The sequence below is a fragment of the Vitis vinifera genome, chromosome 7 (genome assembly GCF_030704535.1).
Source record: "Vitis vinifera cultivar Pinot Noir 40024 chromosome 7, ASM3070453v1".
In the NCBI taxonomy this organism is placed as follows: Eukaryota; Viridiplantae; Streptophyta; class Magnoliopsida; order Vitales; family Vitaceae; genus Vitis; species Vitis vinifera.
In genome coordinates, this window is record NC_081811.1 from 9,757,936 (window position 1) to 9,776,833 (window position 18,898).

General features: G+C 32.9%; 1 protein-coding gene across 4 annotated transcripts; it reads left to right on the forward strand.

Moving 5' to 3' along the window:
• Positions 1–11,543: 11,543 nt before the first annotated feature.
• Positions 11,544–15,365, forward strand: LOC100854233 (B3 domain-containing transcription factor ABI3). Of its 4 annotated transcripts, none has more exons than XM_010654161.3 (7): positions 11,564–11,801; positions 11,887–13,842; positions 13,984–14,076; positions 14,244–14,344; positions 14,452–14,504; positions 14,583–14,659; positions 14,764–15,365. In XM_010654161.3, the coding sequence occupies exons 2-7, from the start codon at positions 12,100–12,102 to the stop codon at positions 14,902–14,904; spliced, it is 2,208 nt and encodes a 735-aa protein (XP_010652463.1). In that variant the 5' UTR covers positions 11,564–11,801; positions 11,887–12,099; the 3' UTR covers positions 14,905–15,365. The 4 variants fall into 4 exon arrangements, with proteins under 4 accessions (XP_003632397.1, XP_010652463.1, XP_019076481.1 ...); XM_019220936.2 differs by having other exon boundaries at positions 11,892–13,842; XM_003632349.4 differs by having other exon boundaries at positions 11,544–13,842; positions 14,458–14,504.
• The last annotated feature ends 3,533 nt before the right edge of the window (positions 15,366–18,898 follow it).

Sequence of the window (18,898 nt, forward strand, 5' to 3'; positions counted from 1 at the left end):
CAGGTAGATCCTCTGGAAAGACATCAGGATAGTCCCTTACAATGGGTATGTCTTCCAACTTTAAATCATTTTCCTCATTCACAACATAAGCCAAAAAGTCTTGTCAACCTTTCCTGAGCAAAGAACTAGCTCGCAAGGCTAAGATCATACGTAGTGGTTTGTCCACATGCTTCCCCTCAAAACTAAAATCAAGCTGACCAGGAATGCTAAATGTCACTCTTTTCCCAAAACAATCAACAAATGCATGGTATGAAGCTAACCAATCCATCCCCAAAATCACATCAAAATCTTGGAGGTTAAGAAGTACTAAGTCAACTGTCATCTCTCTATACCCAATCATCACACAACAATCTCTAAGTATTTTATTAACCACAATAAAATCTCCCAAAGGAGTAGCAACAAATAAATCAAAGTCCATGTTATCAATCGGCATACCCAACAAATCAGCAAAAGATACGGAAATAAAAAGGTGCATTGAACCAGGATCAATTAAGGCTCTAGAAAATAAGGTGTGAATTCGAAGAGTACCTATCACTACATCAAAAGTAGCTTGAGCAACTCTATGAGTCATAGCAAATACCCACCCTTGAGCCTTGGGCTTCTGTCTATCCTTTTTATTCTCCTCCTTAGGCTTCCCAAATACAAACTTCTTACTCTCTGGACAATCCCGAACCATATGTCCTTGTTTTCCACAACCAAAGCAAGCTTCTGTCTCTCTATAGTATGGCCTACCCCCATGATTCTTGCCACAAGTAGGACAAATCCCATCTAAATTTTGTGTTGTTTTTCCTTTATTCTGATTTCCACTTGGAGCAGACTTTTTCTGTGCTTGGTTACCATGAGCACCATCATTTCTATTCCTCTTCCTTTTTTATTCCCTATACTGGTGAAGCTCTTCATTATCCTTCTTTACAATAAGGGCTCTGTCTACCAGCTCTAAATAAATACTGAGCTTCAGAATTGATATCTTATTCTTCAGATAAGGCTTCAGTCCATCCTGAAACTTTACTGTTTTTGTCTCCTTTGTAGCAATCAACTATGGGGCAAAACGTGATAGTTCGGTAAACTTAGCCTCATATTGGGCCATAATCAAATTCCCCTGTTTCAAACGGACAAACTCTCCCACCTTTTGTCGTCGAATACTGTCAGGAAAGTACTTCTTATAAAAAGTCTCCCTAAACTGACTCTAAACAATAGGCCTCTGATCCTCCAAAAGCCTCTTAGTCATGCGCCACCAATGGTCTGCCTCTTTGTGTAACATAAATGCTGCATAAGAGGCTTTTTTCTCCTCAGAACAATCAATGACATCAAAGAATTTCTCTATTTTCATATTCCAAGCCTCTGCCTCTGTTGGATCTAAAGTACCAAAAAAGTAAGGGAGACCCAACTTCATAAAGTCATCAAATGAGCTACTCCTAGTAGATGAGGATTGTCATTGACCATTACTTCCAATAGCTCTAGCCTAACGCTTAACCAAGCCAGCCAAAGTCCCTAAGTATCTATAAAACCCTTCAATACTCATGGGGGGCAAAGCCTCAAATGGAAGAGGTATATCATCATTAGCCTGACTGTTTTCGGAAGATGCAGGTCTCCTTGGTGGCATGGTGTCCTATAAAGCAACAAGTATAACTAAATTAGTCACTAAGAAGCCAAATAAGCAAATCAAAATTATAAAGAATAAAAGGAATCGGACTAGATGAAATTGAAACTCAAACTAATGCGTCACTCATCTCTTCCCAAAGGTAAACTAAACAAGTTCCCATCAAGATCATAACCTAGTGCTCTGATACCACTCTGTCACACCCTAAGACACACTTCGAGGGCGTGACAGCCATTTCACACCTCAAACCCGAAGGCTTAAAGTGTAATCAGACCCAAACAGTCAACTTGTAATTGGAAGTAACTAATTACCAAATATCTGTTCAGGGTAGTGGAACAAAATTCTAAAATTTTCAAAACTTAACTTTAAACTAAGCAACCATCAACCAAAATCCATTATCCAATAGATTGCAAACTCAAATAATGCAAGCGCTAACAAAATTTTCATAATCTCCAAATCTCAACTTCAAACTATCATAAAAAAAATATTTAAAAGCTGAATATCTAAATAGCTTCCAAAAACCAAATAGTCCAAATGAACACAAACTTATAAGCTAACAATGTCTAAAAATAACATCCTAAGCAAAATCCTAATGATGACCATTTCCCGACCTAGCCTGAACTAAGGGTACCTGAAAAAAATTATGAACAAGGGGAATGAGCTCAAAGCCCAATAAGGAACATTAATGCAGTCCATGGATCAAATATTTCAAGTTCACTTGCAAAATATGAGATATTATAACTAATTATTTCCATAAACCTTTGAGTCAGTTTTGCCAATACATTCAAAACTTTCAATTGTATACTTTCATTTCTGATTCAAGCATTTTCATATCAAATTATTTATTTACTCTGATCATCAAACATCAAATGGTGCCCAATTAGGTGGGACTTTTCAAATAGGTGGTTAGCCTCAAATTGTTCCTTTAAGGTGGATGGAACCAAACACTACTAGTACTAGTAACCTCTAACCAAACCCCTAGAGTCTGGGGTCCAAATCAATTACATTCCCTACCAAGAAATGTAAAGGTCAACTATTATATCCCCTTGACAAGGGCCAAAAAGTTATAATTCAACTATTATATCCCGTTGACAAGGGCCAAACAAACCAGAGTCAAACACTTATTTCAATTATTCGAATTTGCAAAACATAATATCTCCACATTTGTCTGTTGTAAACAAAATATAAAGTTCTAACATACTTTTCATACAAAACATATTTGATCCATGTATAAAACGAATATTAATTCAAAATGTTTCCAAATGATGTATATGAAAAATTGTTTTCAAAAAAAAAAATAACTGCATTAATTTCCTTTACCTCAAAAGAAGTCCTTGAAAACTTGGGAGAAAAATAATTCTAGAAAATCTATTCTTCACCTAATATAACATAAGAGAAATAACTATTACTATTTATCTATAATTTAACTAATCTATTCCTTATTTAAATAAATTAATAAATTCTCAATTTGTTTCTAATAACACATTACTAATTTAATTAAATTGCAATTTTATTTCATTATAAAATTCTATAATATATATATATATATATATTTATTGTTGACGTTTCTACATGTAGGAGAAGTTTCTTTGGAGTTCATTAGTTATTTAAGTAGTAACAATGTTTTGGCTATTTCAAGCTTTATTTTGTTTTTTGTTTTTTTTCTTTTTTTTTTCTTAGGCTGGTGTACTTTTTGAGTCATGCTTCCAGCACACATGGATTGCACCCCCTGCGACTACCTCATTCTACATGGTTCCACCACTTGGAAGTAGTGGTTTCTTTGGGTGATTTGATAGGAAAAAAAAAATAGGCAAGTCTTGCATTGGGTGTCAATTGAAATCATTGTAAACAGGTTATTTTATAGTCTGTATTACTAGATGTTCCATTTCAGACAAATTAAATCATCACTTTATTATCCTAAATTGCAGAGTCTCATAGGTGAAAATCTTAATTAAGATTTCTTCCGAGTTTTTTTTTTTTCATTTTAAAAAATGATTTATTTATTTATCTATTCCATTGAAATTTTGCAATTTTCCTATCTTCATCAATAAATCAACCTATACTTACAATCTTTCAAACATTTTGATCGAAAAGTTAAATAAACAAACCCTAACCTAGATTTGGATTTTCAAAAAAATATCTAATGTGTTTGAAATTAACTAATGAATCTAAAATATTAACCTAATCTACTAAGTTATTTAATAATTCCTTTTGGCTCTAACCTTGTTCTATCCGATCTCAATATCGGTGTTTTTTTATGGATCGCCATTTCAAGTATTGCTCCCATTGGACTTCTTATGTCAGGATATGGATCAAATAATAAATATTCCTTTTTAGGTGGTCTACGAGGTGCTGCTCAATCAATTAGTTATGAAATACCATTAACTCAATGCGTGTTATCAATATCTCTACGTACGATTCGTTGAGACATAAACCTTTCTCTATTCCCTATAGAGATCTGTTCTTCAAATCCTGAAATCCAACTCCAACCTTACGTTCTCTAGAATTATGCGAACAAGAACGTTATTCAGAAAAAAAAACAAGAAGAATAGAATTTCTAATTTATACCTAGGGTATTTATTCATAAAATTACATTTTTACCCCTCTTCCATTTTATTAAATTAATTAATTAAATTATTAAATTAATAATTTCCTAAATTACTCCTAAAATAAAAAAAAAAAAACTTGGGTGTTACATTGGTACTATTTAATTTTCTTTTCCCCCATTTTCTCACCAACCAAAGAAAAGGTTATCTGAAACTCTCAGATACACACCAAGCCAAATCTCTAATCAATCCAGAACCTTTAGAACTATAAAAAGGAGAGAGAGAGAGAGAAAGAGAGAACATCAATTAAAAGCATTACCAACTTTGAACCTTAAGTTCAAAGCTGTTTTTTAGAATGTCCTAAGATTAATCATCAATTGAATAATCATTCAAACGAGAAAATATGACAAACCCATTTGGTCGAAAGCATGAAAATCTCAAAATGGAATGTTTTAAAAGATGGGTTTTACCAATATTGATTGATGGAGCAAATTTTATGGCTCTTTGAATAGGAAAATCAACTTTTGAGAATGGTAATAGTGTATTTGGGCAACTGGTGCTTGCCATAGCTTAGCTTGATAAGAGAAGGATAAGTTATTTACAAAGATTTGAGGAAAAAAATGAGTGATATAAAACAATCAATAGTCTGGAAACAAAATTAACTCAACCCAACCCTCTCCATACAACCAAGATTTCTCGAGTCAAAAGTACTCACCTTAAGATGAAGTTGAAATGGAACTCCAGTCACAACATTAACATCCTCTAAATTCTTAAGATATATAGATTTATAGCAGTGAAAGTGGGATGAGAAAAAATGGTAGACGAGGTGAGAAAGAATGGAAGATTAGGGTTTTATAGTGGGATAAAAAAAAATTGGGATGAAAAGATAGAAAGGGGAAAGTGAAATGGGAAGGATAGGCGGGAAATAAGTTTTTTACTATGGTTTTGCCAATAAAGCTAATGAGGTGGAAGGTAAAGAACTAGTTTGGTAAAAAAAAATTTCATCAAGTACTATATCAATTATTATTTTTCTTCAAAAGTACTATTTTAGAGGTAAACTAGTAGAGATGCCTTAAACTCAAGCATTTACTATCATCATAGGGCTAACTTGTGTGCCCTCAATATGATATATTAGCATTATTTTAAAACCCAAACCGAACCAGCCGATCTAATTGTCGGCCAATGACCTTTCCGGTTCGATCTACTTTTTTGGGCCAACTACCTATTGAACCAATCTCAAACTGTTGAAACTGACAATCGAACTAACGAATCTAGTGAACCGATCAATCACTGCATGTATTTTTTTTTTCCCATGAGAGATAGCGAGATGGTGGGAATAGGAGACTATTGGTTGGCGATCGATAGTCACGCTCGAGCTGTTGCCAACGATGAGGTGGCTATTAGTCATGGTAGGAACGGGTATGGTGAGAGAGAGAGAGGGAAAGAAAGAAAATAAAACGGAAGAAATGGAGAAGAAGAAGAGAATGGGGGGAAAAGCCAAAAATGGGAGCAAGCGACTGGATAAAGAAATAGAGAAAATGAGAAAGGGAGTGACTGGAAGAAGAAGATAAAGGAGGAAAAGGGGTGGCGTCTAGTGAAGAAACAAGGGGTTTTAGGGTTTTGTTTTTTAAACGAATGGTGGAGATCAAGTATGAAAATGGAGAGCATAGATGGGTTCTCTCAAAAATGGGTGTAGATATACCTAAAAATTGGATTATATAAAAAATTGATGTTTTTTAAAAATACATTTATATCTATTTTTATCATTTAATTTGATATACTAAATATAAAAATGAAATATTATTAAAAAATTTAATTACATATATATATATATATGAATTTGTATAAACATTTTAAATTTTAATAATATTTAAATTACATATTTATGGTATCACCTATTCGACCACGATTCAACCATCGATCTGACTAGTGAATTGTGAATCGATAATTTTTTTTGTTCAATGATCGGTCCAGTTTTATTAACGTTGCATATTAGTTTAAATATCGCACCTATAGTGAACTAAGCACTTTTTAAATCTTCTTAAAAGTAATGTTATTACTCTTAACATCCATGTAAGAGTAATAATGTTATTTTAAAATATTAGAATTCTTTAACTATTTTTGGTGAACAAGTAAAATAACATATTTAGGTTTTATTTTATAATTGCTTTTTAAAATAGTTTTCTATCATCTAGAACAAAAAAATAAAACAAATTTGACAATCAAAACAAAAAATAAAGTAATTTCATACAACACATTTTAGTTGTTTTGCTTGTTTTCTAAAAGTTATTTAAAAAACTAATTATACAAATATAGAGAATTATTAAAAATAAGATATTACCTATGAAATTTATTTTTAAAACATATTTTAAAATATGAAAAGCAAGTTAAAAACATTTTAAGTTTCCAAATAAACTTTTATTTTATAAAATATTAGAAAAATAGTTACTAAATATAATCTTAATGTCAACCCACTAAACATAATCTAAGAAGCGCAAAATCAAGAATCAAGAAACACTAATTTCTCATCAACATGAGAAGGTAATCAACTTGAAAATTATGAAATTAAACCGAGTGAAATTGGATCACTAGAGAAGCCCAATCCATCAACTTCCACAAAATTGCCATATTCAAAGCCCAAAGGCCAAAAGCTATTTGGGCCTATTTGAATTTGGGCTTAGACAATTACGCAGTTTTGGTGATTTTGAACTGACGCCCCCATCCAAATCCATGTGATTGACCATCCGAACAAGGTGTGTCACCGATGCAATGGCACCACGCCACTGGCTGCAAACTCGTCGAAAGCCCTGCCTTCACGTGACGGGCCCACCACCCAACAACACAGAAATTATAATATAAGGGGTGACTGTCAATGTACGGAGACCAAAGCTCCGTAGCACCAATCACGTGTCTCTGCCGAAACCTTTTCCCCACGTGTCGAAAAATCACAGGTCGTTGAGACGAACACTGCTGGGCTACTGTGAAACTAATGATGGTCAGTGCGCCGCACAAAACGACGAAGTGAAACGGAAAAGCGCGGTTGTTGGCAAATAGGGAGAAAGGAGGAAAGGGCGTTACGTAAGCGGGGTTCCGACACGTGTCAGAAAACAGTGACTCCCGCCGTTTCACTAGCGAATCCAGACAAACCATCTCAGTCGGTCCATTCAATAAAATAATTTTTTTTTTTAATTTTTATTATAAATAAAGGGTTTTTAGAAATAGAAGAGGGTGTATGATTCCGATCCACATTCTGCCCACCAAAACGCTTACTCAAAACCTAGTAATCTAAATATAAAATGAATCTATAAGATGAGGTGTCTTTTTTATTTATTTATTATTATTATTATTAATTAATTAATTTGATGAGACAATAGGAGTCAAAGTAGAAGATATTGTTGTTTATTCAAGTTGACAAATTCAACTTAATTTTTCTATTATATTGAGTTGTGTAACTTTTTATTCTTGTGGTTTGTTTTCTAACCTTAAGTTTCAATAAGCTCAAGACGTTTGCTTTTACATATTTTATTTTAATATTAATAGTCAAAATTTTAGTTTTTACAAGAAATTTGATATTTTTTTTATAATCTAATATGGTAAATTTTTGTTTTAATATCTCAAGTTTTAAATAGTTTTAAAGTCATTATTACTTTTAAATAAATTATTATTATTATTATTTATTTATTTTTTAAAATAGAAAAAAAATCCAAATGACATCTAAATCATAAATAAATATGCATTTATAGATGATAATTTATAACTTAATATAAAAAAATTATTATTAGAATTTTAATTTACGACAAGAAAAAAAACACAAAAAGTATAATAAAGTTGAAACAAAGGAATATTATATATGTAGTAATATCTTAATTTCAAAATATAAATTATTTCCACTTGGGAAAGTAAAATACATAGTGGGTATCTGGTAAATTTAATAATTTAAATTGATTTGATAACTTAATTTAAATTATTAAGTAAATTAAGTATATTTAATAAAATAATATATAACATAAAGTAAAAAATGACTTTAACTAATAAATAAAAATAATTTATTTATTTTTAAGTAAGGTAATTTTTATTTTATCTTTTTATTCTCATTTATTTTAATTACCTTTACGATCTTATTTGCTATTTTATAACCTCCATTATTATTATTTGACTTTCTTTACCCTAATTATAATTTGTGATGATAAATATTTCAATTTGAAGATTTAAAACAAATTTGAAGTTAATTTTTTCAAACAATCTTAATAGTTAAAGTCGATGAAAATATCGGTAATTACGGATATATCGGTACTCGATTTTATGGATATATCAGATATATATCAGCGGATATTTTGGAAAAAAAATATTGGACATTTTAAAGTTGTTTTATTGAAAATTTTGATATATATATATATATAATATAATTTGTTATATTAGATGTAATTATATCATGTCGATCTATAAGAAATGTTAATTTTGTAATTGTTTTCATTATAAAGTCATATAAAATACTTCATTTTATTAAATATCCATAATTTGTACAAATTAAAATCATTAAATAAACATATTTCATATTCAAAATATACTAGTTCATGTTAATTAAATTAATTAAATAATTTAGCTAAGTTAACTAGTTTAATTTAATTCTAAATGTGAAAATAAATCACAAATAATCATCTAAAATAAACATATCAATTTATAATTAAATAATCAAATTAACCTAAGTTAATTCAATAAAAATATAAAAATAAATTACAAGTGAATGTAAAAATAGCATTAAATCATCCATATTGCAAACATATTAATTAATTAAAAATACATGAATTAATTACAATTGCAAAACAAAATTAATTATAATTTAAAACAAATATACCTTAAAATGATTAAATAATTGAGCAACCTTAATAAAAATTGGAGTAATGAGAGAGCAAATGAAAAATGAAAGCAAAAATGGATGAAATAGATGAAATTTAGGCTATTTATAGAATAAATTTGGGCCAAAATAGCTGTTGAAACATTAATTTACCGTTGAAAATCAATTTTGACCGTTGAATAAAAAATTGGGAGCAATCTGACCGTTGGATCGTCATATTACCATTGGAATCACATCTAGGCTGTCAGATCAATATGGGCGTGATCTGGACCGTCAGATCACGTTGCATGAAGGAGGGGAAATATCGCCAAAAAATTGGCGATTTATCTCCGATTTGTCGTCGATATTTTGCCACCAGAGGCGATTTTTTCAAAAAAATCGTCGATATATCTCCTTAAGCCAATATATCATCAATATATCGCTGATATTTTGGCGATTTTTGTGGAAATATCTCCCCTCTGATTTTTCTCTATGAAATATCATATCAACCCTATCGTCGATATATTCCGACGTTTTCCTTTTTGGTTAAAGTACAAATTAGGTAATAAGTTATTTATTAATAACTTAAATATGATTTAAATTAAAGTCAATTTAAGTTATTAAGTAATAAATATTAAGTTTTACCAAAGCTTCGTATTTTAATATTTATTTGTTAATAATTTAGGATATGTTTAGTTAAGCTTTTATTTTTCCATTTTTAAACTATAAATTTTAAAAATCATATTTAATAACACATTTTTACTTATTATTTTAAAAATTCAGTAATATAATTTAAAAAGAGTAAAAGTATCCTCTTTTTTTTTTTTTAATGAATTTCCAAAATTTATCTCCAAATCACTGTCTAAATAATCGTGTCGTGCACCATATTTGCATGCACTAAAAAAATCTCTGGAACTTCAAAAAATAGTAATTAAAATATCATTAAGGATTTTCTACTGCTTATAATATAATTATCATACATGTTTTTTTTATTTTAAAATAAAAAATAATTAGTAGTTACTAAGGGTATTTTTAAAATTAAAGGTATGATTAAAACATGATTTTTTTATTATCCAAAATTAAAAACATATAAAACACTATTGATAATAAAAAATTGTTTTCAATTTTTTATTCTTATTTTATATTATTTTCATTTGTTTTATAATGTTTTAAGAAATAATTATACACACGTGTAATAGAATGATTAAAAATAAAATATTAGATATGAAAAATATTTTTAAAACATATTTAAAAATATGTTAAAAATATTTTAAGTTTCTAAACAAAATTTTAATTTATAAAAATAAAATTTTAAAAACTGTTTTCAAAAACTATTTTTAAGATTGATTTTTTAAAAACAATTATACAAAAGGAGTAATATTTCATTTTTTTTTCTAAAGTAATTTGTTTTGATATTTTTTAAATATTAACTTTTTGAATATGTTGAAAATATTATTTTAATCTCAATTTATTTTTTTCCTTACAAAATAAAAACTTTCATTGCTAAGGCAAACTTGGTATTTCCTATTTTCGCTTTTGAAAAAAAAAAGTTTTATTTGCTTTTTTAAATTTGCTATTGATTAAAAAAAAACTGAAAATTATTTTTAAACAAAGCAAAACATTAAAATCTTGTTAATATATATGTAATGAAACACATTATTATATAAAATAAATAAATAAATTTTATACACATTATATGTGGTAATACTAATATTTTGCACACATGATACTATTATTATATTATATTTATTCATTATTTTTTATTTTATTATTATAAATTTTAAAATAATATAATAAAATATTTGCTTCTAATTAATGATCACTAAAATAAGTCATTTCTCAATGTAAAAATATTTTTTTTTATAAGATGCAATTCCTTCTTTATTTTTAATTTTTTGCAAATATTTTTCAAAAAATTTTCAACTCAATAAAATGGACCCAAATATGCTTTCACACTTGATTTTGGATTTCTTTGAAAAATAAGAAGAATCTAAATAAATAAGCTTATTTTCTAATTTGAAAAAAAAATTTTCTTTGAAAATGAGAAGCATATTAATGTTTAACACAAACTTGGCCCAGTGATTCACTCCAATAAATATTAATAAATATAGAGATTAATGAGATGCTAAAAAAACAATATATTGATCAAAATATCTGTCAATATTTATTTAAAAGGATTTATTAAAAATATTAATGATGCTTAACATTGAAGATATCGAAATCAAAAAAATATGAAACCATAATAAATGCTAAAAATAGGAAAGCCAATCAAGAAAAGGGGTTGGTGGAGAATTAGAGAGAGAAAGAGAGGGAGAGGACGGTGAAACTTGAAATAAAAACATCTCTCTCAGTGTTCTCTCTCTCTCTCTCTCTCTCTGTGTTAAAAAGGCTGAGGCACCGCTGAAGGCACCATTCAGGTGAGAACGTATGGCGGGTGGCGCACAATCCGGAGTGAGGCGGAGAAAGTAGCGGCACGAGGTTTTGTTTTGTTGGTTTCTTCACTTTCTCTCTCTTTCTCCCTTAAATAATAAAACACCAAAATACATTTGAACTTATCTACAATAAAGCTTCGAAACCGAAACCTCCTGGAACAGCCCAGAACACTACTCCATGGTCGTGTTGGATGGTAGTTGAGTTTCTCACCCTTATTAAGTCTTCTCTCCCTCATTTCTCCACACCCCTACTCCTTTCTTCTTCAAAGCTCTGCTCTCCCGGGTGTTCTGATCTTCATCTCCGCTCTGGTGTCGTCGGCCGACGATGGCCTGTCAAGGGTGTTTGGCTTTGCATTATTCTTAGTTGTTCAAGGCCCTCTCTGATTATGGTGGGAATTTAATAGTAATAAATTGTGGATTATGTGAAGAAGAGGGGTCGCTTTCTTTTGATATATTTGTTTATGTTTTTTGTAGACCAGATGGTTTATGTTGCTTCCTTAAAGGAGATAGGACCTTGAACACTCTCCATACCCCGTCCGTACACACAAATCTTCTTGGGTTTGTTTTGCTTCTGCTCTTGCTTTTTCTTTCTCTTCTCTCCGCTTTGCTTTGTTTGTTTCTTTTTCTTTTTCGTTCTACTCTTCTCTTTCTCCCTCTCTCCTGTGTGAGGGTTTTGGGAGAGAGGAGATGAAGGGAATTGAAGTGGACGACGGAGGAGATCTGCATGCAAATGATGGAGTTGGGTTGGGAGATACGGGGGGTTGTGCTGGTGGCACAGACACAACTGGGTTCGATGCTATGGAGGACGAGGCAATGGGTGTTGGTGACGGGGAGATCTGGCTTGATAGGGACCCTGATGATCTCCTCGATGTACACGACAATTCCATCTTCTATGGTGATTTTCCTCCTCTTCCTGATTTTCCTTGCATGTCTTCGTCGTCGTCTTCTTCATCTGCTCCTGCACCAGTCAAGTCCATCGCTTGCTCTTCCTCTTCTTCATCCGCTAGTTCTTCATCGGCGGCTTCTTGGGCGGTTCTCAAATCTGATGCGGAGGTGGACGAGGACAAGAAGAACCACCGCGACCATCACGATCCGGTGGAAGTGCCACCTGCTGCGCTGTCATCCACTGCCTCCATGGAGATCCCTCAGGAGGCGCCTGATCAAGGTTTGGAAGATGTTGATTGCATAAATGTGATGGAGAATTTCGGGTACATGGATCTGCTGGAACCAAATGATATCTGGGACCCGTCTTCTCTATTTCATATGGACGATTCGCATGACTTTGAAGCTGAGCAGCAGCCTCAACAGGAACAGGAACAGCCAAAGCCACAGCCGGAACTTCCACCGCAGCAGCAAGATGAAGAGTTTATGGTGCAGAGAAATGATGAAGAGGGTCAGAGGCCTTCGGAGGATCTAGCCATGGTGTTCTTCGAGTGGCTCAAGTCCAACAAAGAGTCAATTTCTCCCGAAGACTTGAGGAACATCAAACTGAAGCGGGCCACCATCGAGTGTGCCGCTAAGCGCTTGGGCGGTGGAAAAGAGGGCATGAAGCAGCTGCTCAAACTCATCCTTGAGTGGGTGCAAAATCACCAACTCCAGAAGAAGCGAATCAGCGAAACACAAATCTCTCATTTCCCTTACAATTATCAAGACCCCTACGCAACCCAAAGCCCTAACCCTAACCCTAGCCCTATCCCCAACATCAACTGCAATCCTATTCCTCCTGATCCAAACCCTTGTTTCCCTTCCCCTCATTGGCTTCCACAATCACCGTACATGACCGATCCGTCGCCGGTGATGGCGCCGCCACCTTTTCCTCCGATGGTTGGGTATATGGGTGACCCTTTTGCTAATGGGCCTTCGAATATCAATAGCCATCCTTATCAGTCCACATCGGAATATCACATTCTGGACTCTACCAACACATGGCAGCCCTCTCAATTTTCTTTGCCTTCTCCTTACACCTCATTTCCAGAGAGTAATCTTCCTCTTGCTCCTGCTCCTCAGCCTCCGCAGGCTTTTGCAGGTTATGGGAACCAATTCACCTATCAGTATTTTCCGGGGAATGGTGAGAGGTTGACGAGGCTTGGTTCTTCAGCAACTAAGGAAGCTAGGAAGAAGAGGATGGCTAGGCAGAGGCGGGTTTTCTCGCACCATCATCGCCATCATAATCACCATAACCAACAGCAACAAAATCCAAGCCCTGACCAGCAAGCAAGGCCTGCCGGCAATGAAGGTTGCAACAGTGCAGCTCAAGCCAACCAAGCCAACTGGGTTTTCTGGCCCTCTGCTGGTGCTGCTTCAAACTCGCCGGCGGGAGCACCGGATGCGCCACAACCACAACCACCGCCGCCACCACCACCAGCAGTGGATCGGCAAGCTGGACAAGCCCAAAACAACCCGCGGCAGCTTGCAGCTGAGAGGCGGCAGGTTGGCCCTTTGATCCTAGGATCATTTTCATTGTTCTTTAGATTTTAATCAGAGATTGCTTGTGGAAATTGATACAAAAAATATTTCTGGACATTTTCTTTTAAAAATTTAAGAAATGCATGTCTTCTGATTCTTGTGTAGGGATGGAAACCTGAGAAGAACTTGAAGTTTCTTCTACAGAAAGTACTGAAGCAAAGCGATGTGGGTAATCTTGGAAGAATTGTGTTGCCAAAAGTATACTCTCTTTCTTTCTATCTATTACAGTGACTATATTTCATTCCTTAAATGGTAAAAAAGAATTAGCCTAGTTGATGTAGTCTTTTTGCAGTTGTTTTCTATTTTTCATTTTTAATTTTTTTCAGTATTTATTTATTTATTTATTTTAATTTGCAATTCATCAGAAAGAGGCAGAGACGCACCTCCCAGAACTGGAAGCGAGAGATGGGATTACCATCCCCATGGAGGACATTGGAACTTCTCGCGTCTGGAACATGCGGTATAGGTACTTCAAAATCTCAACTCCGCAAACCCTTTTTCAGTTCTTTGCATGTTTCTCTTCAAATCTGCCAGGTCATGCAAACCAAATTACTGTTTCTTTTGTTTGTGGAGTTTCAGATTCTGGCCAAATAACAAAAGCAGGATGTATCTCCTCGAGAACACCGGTGAGTGAGAATTGAGGTCTAACCTTCAAAAGGTTCCAGCAAAATAAATGTTCTTAAAATCAATTTCTATGTTTTCAGGAGATTTTGTGAGATCAAATGGACTGCAGGAAGGTGATTTCATAGTGTTATACTCAGACGTCAAGTGTGGAAAATACGTATGGACAATTCTACAATCTTCTAATTTTCTTGAATCCAAAAAGAAAAAAAAAAAGTTAAAAATCTCTTTTTAGGTTTAACAAAATGTAAATGATCCACACAGATGATTCGAGGTGTGAAAGTGAGACAATCTGGTCCGAAATCTGAGAGCAAGAGGTCGGGAAAATCACAGAGAAACCAACAAACAGCTTCCCCAGCTGGTAATGGTTCCACTCCTTCACTCAGCAAACGAACAACCAAGTGAGAAAAGAAGAAACAGCAACAAACCCTTTTTTCCTCTCTGATGAAAAAGGTGGACAAATGGGTGGCAAGGATCACCTGGGGTTTGCTTGCATTTCAGTCTTTTGTCTGTCTCCTAGTCAACACCTACATACCACAACTGTGGAGTCTTCCCGGAGTTTGGCCTTGGGACACTGCGAGTGGAACGCCTTTGCTCTAGTTGGCTCAGCCAGTAGGCAGCACAGTGTTTAAGATGTTAGTATATGTGTAGAGTTTTAAAAAACTGTATGTTGTAAGGGGTTTTGTTTATGCTTTGAAGCTCTCCTCATTAGAGTTCCCTATATCATGTTACATTATAGTACAGAGTTTATGTGGGTCGTATTCAGACTTAGGTACTGCTAAATATCAAAGGTGTAAGAATGACAATGTAGATGTTGTATGTTGCTTTCCATTTTAGGTCTTAATTAAAGTACAGTATTTTATGTATATTTCTAACCCATTTGAGTACTGGTGGGTCAGTGATGGGGCACAAATATGAATATTTTTGGTGTAATGGAGGCCACTGCAACCTCTTTGGACTTTCATGAAATGCTCTTTTTAGTCTTACATGAGAGGTCTCTTGATTTCAGTCTCAGAATGGGATAAAGTATGAAGATTGTGGCTACTAACTTACAGGTATGACTGCAGGCAGGCGATAACCCTTTTTTTTCTCAAGAAAGTGGGGATCTACGGAGGGGAGAAGCTTGGTGATTGGGTTTCATTTTGAAATTGGGAAGTAAAATCAGATGGCGTATGTCATCCATGTGAGATGGATCAAGTTCTTTGATAAACCATGAAGGGTAGGGAGCTTTGTTCATTATCAACAATTAGGATAAATACAAAAAGACTTTTCCGCTAAATACAAACAAGAGGATAATTACAAAAACCCTTTAGCTATTTTTGAACCATGTACTAAAATCCAACGTGATAGTCTTTTGAAACCAGATATGCTAGAAAAATCACACTTCTCTTTAGCTGTATATTATGACGACCCTCTGCCCTCCGGAAATATCTGTTCATATCCATTATCGAGATGCTTTTAAGTCTAATACCGACATTTTGTAACTTCTCTTGCAGAGAATGTAAAGACCCGATAGTCATTGAAATTTACGAAAATTACAAAGAAATTGAAATCAATGATGAATAACAAGCGGTTGATGATCTCCAAGTAGGTTGGTAGAATATTACAAAAACATGGGTGAGAAATTTCAAGACAGTTTTAGTTAGACGTAAAACTTGCTGACAAACTCCAACTGCTTATTGACTAATTTCATAGACTAGTAATTATCTATGGTTAACATTTTCCGAAATTATGCGGATGTTATTTGGACGTGAACTATGTCTTGCATCATTCCTGGAACGAGCTCATCCTGATCAAGTTTGACTTGATAATTTTCCCCCATGATATCTTGTAGCTCTTCTTCATTAATCCATCTATGCATTGCTCCCGAATCGCTCCGGGCGAGTTCCATTTCTCATACTCCACTGGTATGTTTAGAACTCGACTGGCATGTCTAGTTTCTGAAAAACAGAAGAAATTAAGTAGACAAAGCATACTGCTCTGAGGTCCATACAAATTAATGATCGAGCAATGGTCCTCTCAATTTATGGCCCTTAAATTAATCAAACTGATACTGAAGGATTCTTTCCAACCAAACAAGACATCAATTTATGGGCAAACGATAAGGATTAGTATGGTAGCAGAGTGTTGATTAAACTGCATGGTTTCATGGGTAATGAAAGTGATTCGCAATGAAAAGGTCTAAACCAAGGGATGTTTTAGGAATGGTGTTTCCTTACATGGTGGCAGCTGCACATGTGTGGTTTGGCTAAATGACATCGAAGACGAGGCTAAAGCAAGGCTTGAAGTCTTGGAATCTTCATACGTCAGCAGACTTTGAAAAATAGTTTGAGTATAGGACTTTCAAGCTCCAGGACAAACGTGATGATGCTTTATTTTATTTTCCTGGGTAAGCCAGATGATGTCTCCTTCCTTTCAAACAAGAGTTTTCATAAATGATCTAAGAAGAGCCTTGATGATTTCCTCCACAATATAGCTCTAATTTGTTTCTTTCAAAATCAATTTATGGAGATGCAAGCTTAAACAGAGCGTAAGGAGTTCCAATAGTTGTATGTGACCTTAAATTGAAAAGGATTTTAGAAAATTATTCTAACCACAGTGCTAAATATGAAAGTTTTCATGCTATAAGCTAATGCAATAATAATAAGGATAATAATATAAGGTCGTAACGGGTTGAAATAATCATATCTACATCTATAGATGATATAAAAACAATATATTATACCATAGAAAATTTACAAAGAAAGGAAAAATAAAACAAATTTGAGCCCAAAAGCATCTAATTTGTGAGCACCCACATTTCTGAATCAAAATATTCATGAAGATATTTCTAAGGTTTTTCCTATTTAATAATGAGACTAATTTTGAAAAGACAAATCGATTTAGGAATTTTTAATTAATATTTTTTTTTACACATTGAAATCATTAATCAAAATTTTGGACACTTTCCAATAATCTTGATTTTAGCTCAAATTTAATCAAGTTTAGTTTCCGTTTCTTCATGATACATACCTTCATTGAGCACATATCTTCTCTTACGTACACGTTGTAGATGTACATGCACTTCTTCTCGGATGTGTTACTATGGAGGTACTTCTCAATATATTCTAGTTAGAAAAAGTACTTATCTAAATCACATTCCCTAGAAATCTAAGTTTTAAATAAAGGAATGTCAAAGTTTAGTGAAAATTGAAACTCTAATACCAATTTGTTATGCCATATCACATAAATGTAAAGATAAAACAAAAATAAACATAGAGGCACATGAGGTTCCAACTATTCTTATATTTATAGACACGGGAGAATCAATTCAACACATGATTGTGTATCAATTTTTATGTCTATGAGAATATCATAAATTTTTATGTCTCTCACATTTCCTCACATCTCTATCTTTTTATATAAATATATATTAATCTCATACTCATTTTTTTTGACATAAAATACTTATAAAAATATTTCTAATAAATTTCATTATCCAACAATGAAACCTATTTCTAAATCGAGATACTAACGGCATAAAATATCTTATCCAGTATCTTTTTTTCTAAATAAAGAAATATATACTAAAAATGAATTTGAGACACTCCATCAAAACAAGCATCCACTAGCTCTTGCCCTAAGTTGTGTTACTCTATTATTTTTTTTTTCTAATCCTTTCTTTATACCATGAATCCGTCATGCAAAGACCATAAATGCTCCTTGTTCACCTTCAAGGAGATTTCAAAAAATCTAAACCATTGAAACACTTCAAATATTTCCACCTCAAGAGGAAAGAAAAAACAAATAAAAATTCCAAACTTTAAAACATATCATATTTCCTTACTTTTAACATCTAAATGCTTTTAATCTCTATAACCTAAAACTCGAAGATGATCCAATACTATTTCTAAGAACTTGGGTTTTACATATTCATCTCAGTATAACGACTTTTTCTTTTTATAATTTAGAATATTTATAGAGATATTATTACCAATTTTTTTTTAAAAAAGAAATTATTTTCCCACAAGAAAGAATTAATATGTAAAATATTTTATACAGTACTTTTTAATCAAAAGATCTTTTAGACAAATCAAATATATAGCACTCTGAAACACAATAACACCAACTATCATATGCAGAGCGATTAATGTAGAAAATATTTTAATTTAGACCATATTCTTTTATCAAAGGACTCTGGAACCAAATAGAAGTATGGAACACTTTCCAACACCAAGCATTTAAACCCACCGGATAAATGATGCTTATGAATAACAAAGAGATGGTAAGTGCAAAGGATTTGTCATCCGCAAGACTCATGAAGAGCAGTTCTAGAGAAGCAGCAGGGCATGAAAGGCACTATGCACACAGAGGTGCAAATTAAATCTTGTACATAGGATTTGAGTAAGAAGATTGTTCA

Coding starts and splice junctions, on each gene's coding strand:
- LOC100854233 (XM_010654160.3), top strand. CDS start 12,100: ATGAAGGGAATTGAAGTGGACGACGGAGGAGATCTGCATGCAAATGAT. Junction 14,077..14,243: donor GAAGAATTGTGTTGCCAAAA/GTATACTCTCTT, acceptor GCAATTCATCAG/AAAGAGGCAGAGACGCACCT. Junction 14,505..14,582: donor GTATCTCCTCGAGAACACCG/GTGAGTGAGAAT, acceptor CTATGTTTTCAG/GAGATTTTGTGAGATCAAAT.